The 9,046-nt window shown below is 43.1% G+C and overlaps 1 protein-coding gene across 9 annotated transcripts in view; it reads right to left on the reverse strand.

Annotated features, from left to right (window-relative positions):
- The window catches only part of ADGRB3 (adhesion G protein-coupled receptor B3), a 478,342-nt gene extending 473,851 nt beyond the window's left edge, over window positions 1-4,491 (reverse strand). For 6 of the 9 annotated variants that reach the window (XM_027698015.1, XM_027698059.1, XM_027698039.1 and 3 more), the window contains exons 1-2: window positions 3,824-4,490; window positions 338-1,106 (exon numbers count right to left, since the gene is read on the reverse strand). In XM_027698015.1, the coding sequence (XP_027553816.1) occupies window positions 338-1,091 (754 nt within the window). In that variant the 5' untranslated portion in view covers window positions 1,092-1,106; window positions 3,824-4,490. Of the gene's footprint in view, window positions 1-337; window positions 1,107-2,325; window positions 2,773-3,570; window positions 3,658-3,823 lie in introns of those variants that run through there. The other 3 variants (XM_027698023.1, XM_027698043.1, XM_027698031.1) reach the window with 3 other exon arrangements.
- Between the last annotated feature and the right edge of the window lie 4,555 nt (window positions 4,492-9,046).

Below are 9,046 nucleotides of genomic sequence, written 5' to 3' on the forward strand. Positions count from 1 at the left end.
TTGCGTGGTTGCAGTAAAGAGGTGGTGAGGAGGAGAGTGATTCCTGGCTCAAAACCTGTGGGAATTATTGTAAGTGAGGCCTTAAAACAGATGGATCTTACTTGTGAGGAGTTTCAACAGTGCTCAGCAGAACTATATGCTGAAGCCCAGACCAGTTTAGAAACAAAAATGCAGCCTTCCCTGCCTTGAGGGAGTCTGCATCTTCTCCAGCCCTTTTGCCTCGTCTAGAGGAGAGCCAGAGTGGAGAGCAGCTCAAATGAATGTGAATATTAAGGAGAGCCAGCAGCAGGACTTACACACTGGCGTGGCATTCAGCCCCCCTCCAAGAAGCACCTACCTTCTTTTGGCGGCCTTTTGGCTTCTCTGGTGAGATTGCAGACCTGGGTGGTTTGCAGCTCCTGGGTCAGGCAGCCTTCCGTCTGCTCGTTGAGGGGCAGCACCACGTTATTGAGCAACACCAGGGACTGGTCGTCTATTCCCCATTCTCCCAAATGCTGAGGGCAGGTGCATTTTGTATACATGATCCCACAGGACTCAGTTCTCCCGTTCTCGGATTTCAAGCAGCTCTCCAACCAAGTGCATAACACATGGCACCCAAACTGGCTTGGGCTCACCTTGTTCAACACCAAAAATTCAAAGAAGGATTTTTGTTCTTCTTCTTTTTTGTGTAATCCTGGGAAGTTGATAGGATAGACGCGACGTATCTGAATAAAATTCTTATCATACTGCAGAAATACAAAAGCATTCTTGGAATTGCAGAGCTGCATTATAGAATGGTTATTCTTTAAAAGATCCTTTATTTTTTCATGGGAAAAATGATCAAACTGATAAGCCAAGAGGGAAAAGTTGGAGCAGCTGAAGTCCTTTTTGGAAAATTTCAGGTAAATACTATATTTGGTTGGATCTGGATTTTCCAGCGTCCAAGTGCAGTTTGTGAAGTTTTTAGGAAACATTTCACTTACAGAATACGATCCATAAATGACCCCCTTCACCAACGTGGAACACCAGAAGTCTTGGGCAGCATTAAATCCAAACATAACCAGTAGATAGGTGGAAAATATATAAATCAGCAAATTACGAACAGCCTTCATCCTATGTCATTTGGCCTGCAGGAGATGAAATGAAATAAAAATGCAAGTAGAATTCTTCACGCATAGAAAGCCAAACTCCTTCCAATATTCGAGCCAGCTGTTTTCAAGCTTGCAGTTAGAACCCCTTTCAGAAAGAAGGGCAGGTAATTTTTATTTTATAACGAAAGGGCCGGGGTTGCCGCTGTGTTCACAGCGCCATCATGTGGCCACCGCGACAGACACGTCTTCCACAGGCAAATTAAAACTCAACATCTATTAGATTATTAATAGGAATGTCCTCTCCTCTCTAGGATGTAGTCATCATGGCGTGGACTAGAACTGCTCAACTTAAGTAAAAGCCTAGATGCCTTACCTGACAGACCAAGAGAAGGGGAATTTATTTATTTATTTCTTAAAAAAGTAAATAAGTAATCTGCTATACTCATATATGCATATGCAGATTTTCACCGGAATAGAACAAGAAAACCAGTATCATATGTTGTTATACATTATTTTTCTATTAAGTCTGAGAAGTAACTGAAGAATTACAGTCATAATTTAAAAATGCACAAATTACTGTTTGTTACAGATGGAACATTATCTCCCATATGCCTACATGCCTTCACCCCGGCCACCTGGTATATAGAGGTCTCTATAAAAAGGAAATTCAGGCAGCAAATACTGAGATTAATATATTAATAAAATTTTGACACTACCAAAGAAAGAAACAAAAACAGATTAAAGTATTGCTGGTCTGACATTACCACTAAATGCCAGCTTTTTAAGATAATAGTTTCAATGGCTTCAACCTCTAAGGATATATAAAATAGTTTACAGTATTAGTATCTACAACCAGCAGCTCTATATAGCTGGCAGTGCTACAGCAGGATCTCTGCACCTATTGTAGTGCACTTGCCCTCTTATTACAAATATCTTCTACTGTCTGATTAGTTCCTGTGCTTTGCAGCCGTGGGCTTGAACAATGAAAGACATATTACATTTTCTCTGCTAGTATCTCCAAATAAAGCTGTTTTACTGCACCTGTCAACCCTCACAACCTCCACATGCTCTGTTCTCGTAACAGTGGCCTAGGTTGATACAGCAAATCTTAGTTATATTTATCTCTGTAACTATATAAAAAAAAATTCAAATTGACCATTTTCAGCATTAACCTTTGAGAAGTTGCTTATCTCTTACAAATGAGTAGCTTTTTGCTTTCTGCACTTAAATGCAAGCAGAAAGCAGCGGTACCAACCTAATTTCAAAACTCTCTAAATTGCAGTCTCTTCCACTGTTGCTCAGTAAGCAGAGGCAGACATACACACAGGCGCCGTTACTGAGTTTTGATGTGTGTCTTTGCCTAGCTTTTCATCTCCTCACCAAACAGCAAGGCATCTTCTGTTTCCCATTGCGTAACACACAGCAAGTCACCGGATTAAACTCCCCTGAAGAGATTTTCGTATCTCCTAGATTATAATGCAAACTCTGAATCCTGAAATGGGCAAAAAGCACCACCAACTCTAACCCTCTTTATAGCAGAGGTTTAAAAAAAAAAAAAAAGCTGAGCTGCTGCTGGGTCTATCCACACGATGAGATTTTCTCCTTTCTGAGCATCCATCTCAATGAATAACATGGTCCTCCTTCTCCAAATAGGGCTGGTACAGCATTTAAGGTTTTAAGAAAGAGAAACTTATTGGGAATTCTGGAAACAATTTCCCCTTTGCTGAAGCACTTTGCAGGCAATGCAGTTCTGCGCAGTGTTATTCAGGATGGTGTAGGCGTTGAAAGCCAATGTGACAATAAGTGTCTAAATTAAGAATTCCACCCATGAAAAAGGATTAATTTTATAATCTGGAAAGCAGAAAGGGAGCTTATTTACTTTTCCGTTTGAAAAGGAAAAAAGCCTCTGACTTTTCCCATCCTGTGTAATTTCTGCACTAGAAAAATAAAGACGTCTGCAGTGCTAGGCTGTTTTCTATGAAGAAATGTAATCAAATAGCCCTCATTTTAGTTGTGCATTTGTTCATACAAGGCTACCTAAACACAACAGTGTCTTAATCCCTCTCTCTCTGTGTGCATTACACACACACATATGTACAGAGACACACGAACTGAGTGTGCCGGCAGCATTTCAGTTAGTTTGCAGTATTGCTAGATGTAGAGTGAATCTGTTCAGTGAAAGGATTAGACACTCAGATTAAAAAGATCTTTCTTGTCCATGGAAGAGGGGGTTAAAGAACGGCCACAGAGGTTTAAGGTTGCCCATTTGGGTAGGGGGAGATTCCTCTTCTGCTGAAAAGAAAGGGGCGTTTAGTTTGGATATTCCCCAAACTGATTTTCTAGGTGACACTGTAGTTTAGCCGAACATAGACGGCGCCATCACTCCATTTATTTTTTTTCCCCCAACAGAAGACCCACTGACTTCTCTTATTTTAACTTCCTATTAACCTAACATTTCTCCCCCCCCCCCCAATCCAAATTACCCCAATCGTGCACAAACCTCAGGTTTTCTCGGTCTCGCTGGAACTTACTCTCAGGGAAGCAGACCTGTCGCAAGACGGACTTCTCTAACTTTTAAACTGCAGCACTGAAGTAAATGCGGAGATCATTTCGTATGTGCTGTCTCTCTCTCTCTATCCTTCAGCAACAGCCTGTCCCCCTCCTCCGCCGCCTCCTCCCCGGAATCCCAAGCTAAAAGCTTTCCAGTCGTAATCCCTGGAAATGGGAAATGGAAATGCCCCGGGCACCCTTACCTTCCACTCCGAAAGCTGTCAGGCTATTTCTCTAAAACACTAGCACCACAGGCACACGTCCCAACAACAGTGATGGAGAGATTCCCCTTCTGACGGAAGCACCGTTTCCCATTTTTCCCGGCTCAGGTTCAAAACCAAGATTTAAAAAAGCAGCAGAAGATAAAAAACGCAGCGAGAAAATCCCCGCACGCCACACGCACACCCCACCGAGGAAAAAAAGCAGCTTTGGCTCCGGATCCACCAAATCCAACCACATGAAGGGAAAAAAAAAAACCAACAAAAAACAACCACCTCAAACCAGCGAGACTGCAGGGGAAAAAATGGAAGTGGCTGAGCAAGCGAAGGTTTTTGTATGTTTGTTTGCCTTTTTTTTTTTTACTTGAAACAAAGTCCCAGCACAGCAGCCCGATGCGCGGCGATGCCAGGCAGTCGACGGTCTGAGAGAAGGACTAAGGCGCTAGTGCGGATTTGTTGGTGGGTTTTGTTGTTGTTGTTGTTGTTATTACTAATAGACTTATTCCTCCTTCCTCCCTCCTCCTCCTCCCCCCCCCAGGCACTAATGGCCGGACAGCGGCGGGGGGGTTCTTGGCTGCCGATGTCGGGGAGCGGTGTGAACGCTGCCGGGCGCGCAGGGAGTACGGCGGAAGCGAGAGCGCGTCTGTGCCGCTGCGTGTGGCTCTGGGTGTGCGCGCCCGTGTGCGCGCCCGCGCGTGTGCGAGCGCCCGCCCGCCCCCGTGTGTGCCGGGGCGTGAGTGCGCGCATGTGCGCGGCGCCCGCTGTGGTGTCTGCGTGCGCGCCCCTGCGCCCCGCTCCGCGCGTGTCCGCACGTGTGCGCGGCGCGCCCCCGACCCCGGCGGACGGGCCCGCGGTGGTTTTCGCGCGTCACGGCTGCGCGGCCCCGAGTGCGCCCCAGAAACGCTGCTCGCCGCACCAAGAGGGGGGTGTTCTGTCCGCCGTTCCCAGCGCTGGGGCTGCGCCTCGGCTTAGGAAAAACCCACGGGCGGGGAGCGAGGGAAACGGGGACGCCGGGGCGGGAAGCCCGCACTTGATCTCCCTCCTCTTGTTTTTTCTTCCAAAGCACAACTCCCCTCCCCTCGCCGCAGCCTCAGGAGCTGCCGGCTCGGCCCCGCGATGCAGATTAACTGATACAGGGCTCCCGGGATAAACCCGCTCAAACTGCCGCCCGCCTTTGACTGGAAACAATAGCAATTTCCTCAGAGCGGCTGCAATTAACGCCGTGTTTGTTCCCTGGCAGAGATAAGGCTGTGCCCGATCGCGGCCGCATCCATTGCCCTGCTGCCGCCGGCCGCTCTCTGCACGGGAGGGAAGGGGAAGCCGGCGGGGTTCCCGGAGCGGTGACCAGTGAGGATGCCCGGCGCGGGAGAGACGCTGCCCCCGCTGCGAGCGGAGTTTGCGAGGCGACAACGGCTGAAGTGGTCCCGTTGGCGGGTGGGGTCCGACAGACGGGGGAGGTTCGTGGAAAGAGCCGTGCCAGAAGGAGGGCATCCTCCCCCCCCGCCTCCTTTTTTTTATTTATTTATTTTTTTTATTTTGGCACAGCTGGGTAGGGTTGGATATGCTTTTTTCTCTCTCCCCTCAGGCTGTGTCCCTCCCGTTCCTCAGGGCAGGTTGGGTTATTCTCTGGCCCTTCCCTCTGGCGTGAGATTTTGGGGCAGTCTACACGACAACAGATATCCGGCGTGAAAATTAGGAGATGACATTTTAATAAATGCTGCTGTCAGTCAGCAGCTCTCAGCCTGACTGCTGTGCGCTCCACCGCTACCATTCTGTACAGAGCACAAGGCCCTGCTGAGGCTGTGGGGCAGTACGGCCTCTCCACACCTTCAAAGTTCATATGTAACATGACTACACAACCTCCCACTCACCCTGAAAATGAAAGTTTAAACTTCTGGAAAACTTCCAAACCAATCAGTCTGTTTTCTCCCCTACAGCCCTGTTCTAGACCCTGCAAGGTGTGAATTCCAGTAACACAGAGCTTTTATGATTACAATTACACACTGCACAAATTCTGATCAGAGGTATTGCTGGTCACAAACCACTTGACCAAAATAAACAAAAGCACGGTTATAGCTTTTTACTGTATTTTCCATAGGTACAAGCTGTAAACCACATCTCTCATAGCTTTTACAATCGTAAATACTTTATGTCCCTGTTGTCAAAATAAAACAAAAAATATCTGACCAAGGAAAATGTGAGAGATGTGCAGGATCTATGCCCAACAAATGCAATGCAATAAAAACTGAACTGTTACTGGCTTAGAGATAATCATATTCTCTCAGATTCACTTCCATATTGGATGACATTCCATGTGGGTGATCATCATGTTGCTTGAAATACTTGAAGGGAAGTTTGGTCCATTGGCAACGGTGATATGAGGAGAAAAAATCAAAGGTGTACATACAATGCATTTAAATAGCATTTAGATGCATTTATTTAAATAGTTTTTTCATCTCCTCTATATTAGATGAAAAACTGGGGGGTAAGTCACGAAAAAACTATCCTGAATGAACTGTTTCACCTGTTCCTATAGCATTGGCAAATTGTAGCTCCTTCAATTGAGTCAAAATGAAAAAATAATAAATACACAATGTATGGTAAACTATTGTCTTTAGAGACCTCCTAGGTATTCCAACATGGTGATTAATTTGCACTTTTTAATTTTGTGAAGACATGGGAATGCTGTAGAGGAATCTGGGAGGGAAGACTCCTTAGCCTCTCTGTCTACAAACTGAAGGACAGGGTGGAAGTTGCACAAATCATGCTTTGGTTAATGATGGGAGCTGAAGAACAGAGGGATGGGATGGGATGGCATGGGAGCACAGAGCACTCTGCAGATTTCTTTACAAGATTTGCTGCATTCAGACTTGGACAATGCAGATTTTAATGACTGGAGCTAATTAAAATAGGCTATACCATTTTTCTAAGTACACAAATATCCATGATCTACTTGCAGGTGCCTTTCTACTTGAACTGAGGACAACTTGAGAAATAATTTTGTTTGCCAGGTGTCACACAGCATTTGAGATAAGAAAAACCTGGAATTTTGATAGTCTAGAAATGAGAGTCAGGATATGTTTAAGTCTGCAAAATATAAATAAGTAGAAATGGGACAATATATTTGTTTAATTTGGGCATGCAGATCATTTGTGTTTGGAATGGTACTATTTGGTATGTACATTTATTCCCAAACTACAGTCTGAACAGCATATGTAAAGTGAACCTACACACATAATTTGGAAATATTGAGTAGATCCATCTTGTTTGAGTACCTCTATTAAAACCTACGAATAATGTATTAATGCAATCCCACACTGTTTCATGGAAGGGCTGTCAGCCCTGCATGGTACACGTGGTACCATCTGTACTACAAAGTATCAAGGCACTGAAAGAAGTGTTATGTCACTGAGTAGTGGTGTGGTAGGGATAGGCACAACATAGTGAATGCTAAATTTATAGTGCTGCTTTCTAGACTCAATGCAATTGTTTCAGCAAGATTGGGCTTGATCCAAACAAGGAAAGAGAGAGGAAAGTAATATTTTTAAGTAATCTCTGTATTAGTGAGAAAAATGAGGCTTACCCATTTTAATATGTTGGATGGAATAAGTTAAAGAGTTTGTTTAGTTGTTTGTTTGGTTTTGGTTTTGTTTTTTTTTTTCTCAATCTGCAATAGCACTTTGAGATCTTTGCTTTCTTGGTGACAGCAGCTAGATGATTTCAGTCAAGATTGTAGTGAACATAGCACAAAATTCAACACAATTGGAATTGGAATTATAATTCACTGTCATTTTTGGGACAAATTTTAAAAGGAAGACCACAGTCTAAAACAAGTGGCTTTGGAGAATGGTCCGTTCTCTCATTCCATCACCTGTCACCCTTAGGGGTACTCTTGTCAAGTCGAGGTCACTGTTGCCGCCTTCAGTGTCACTCCTTTGAGCAAGTAAGACAGTCTATCTCCAATACTGAAGGCACACATTTTAAAAAAAAACCTCATAAAAGAGTTTTTCAACAAAGACTTTAATCTTTTTCCTTAATTCCTTATTATTATCACCATGTGTAACTGACTCCAGAGTTACAGGCACTTAGATATGTCCTTTTGTGTGCACAATATAAAACTTGCTATAGAGTCAACTTACTGGTAAGAGTTGAGGGATATTTTCACTGAGCCTTTTAGCTTATATAGAACTGGCATTGATCTGTTCCCCATATCCCACTGCATTCAGATATACAAGGCCCTTCAAAATCCCCTTTGGCAAGAATAGACTTTCTACTCTGCATTACAGATTCTGCTGTGTTACACCAAACTGTATTTCCCTGTTATAAGTCAGGGAAAATTTTGAATCCAAAGCTGGTGTGACCACCTCAAGAGAAATGTTATTTAATTTAGTCTGAAGCAAAGAAATAAAATGGAAGATGCTGACCCTATTACAGGTATTATAGAATATAAGAAATACCTAAATATGAAACAAAGAAAAATATTTTATTGCTCTAACAGGTTGAGAGCAAGTGTAAATTGGCAAAAATTTCATGGACTTGTGTATGTTTTCTGGTTGAGGACGCTACAAACTATTAAGAAATATTGTATTTTCCTTTTCTGTTCAGATTCGAAGTGAATTTCACCATTATTAGTTTTGTCTTTGTTATTAAGAGGAAAGATTAATTTAATAAATAATAGCTTTATGTTCTACCTTCTCAATTTTAAATATATTTTGAGACATTATATGGTTCAATTTAATTTTCTTAGAGAGGTGATTTCTATAGTCATAAACAACTAATTATTAATGCAGCACCAGTAGATGGTGCTCAAGAATATATACCATAACTGAGGGGTAGGGGTGAATAATAATTGAAAAATTTCAGAAAAAATTTGATCTTCTTTTAAGAATTCGATTTTACATCAGAAAACAATTTTACCTTCCAAATTCAATCAAACTTTTGGTTGACTGGCAATTTTCGAGTTAGAAAGGTCAATGATTTGCTTGCTTGTTGTTTGTTTTCATTCTTTGTATGGCTTCTTCAGAAAAGATTTTAACAAGTACTTTTAAATTCTACTACTAGCCTTAAAGATTTTAGTGTTGTTATTCAGTCACAATAATTAGGCTACAAACAGTGAATTTTGTGCACTAGGTAACACTAAGAGTATGGGCAGAAGGGGTCTGAATTACACATTAGGCCTGTGCAGCATCCTACCTCAGACAGCGGCCT

Source organism: Neopelma chrysocephalum, unplaced genomic scaffold, assembly GCF_003984885.1.
Source record: "Neopelma chrysocephalum unplaced genomic scaffold, ASM398488v2 Primary Assembly neopelma1_23b, whole genome shotgun sequence".
In the NCBI taxonomy this organism is placed as follows: Eukaryota; Metazoa; Chordata; class Aves; order Passeriformes; family Pipridae; genus Neopelma; species Neopelma chrysocephalum.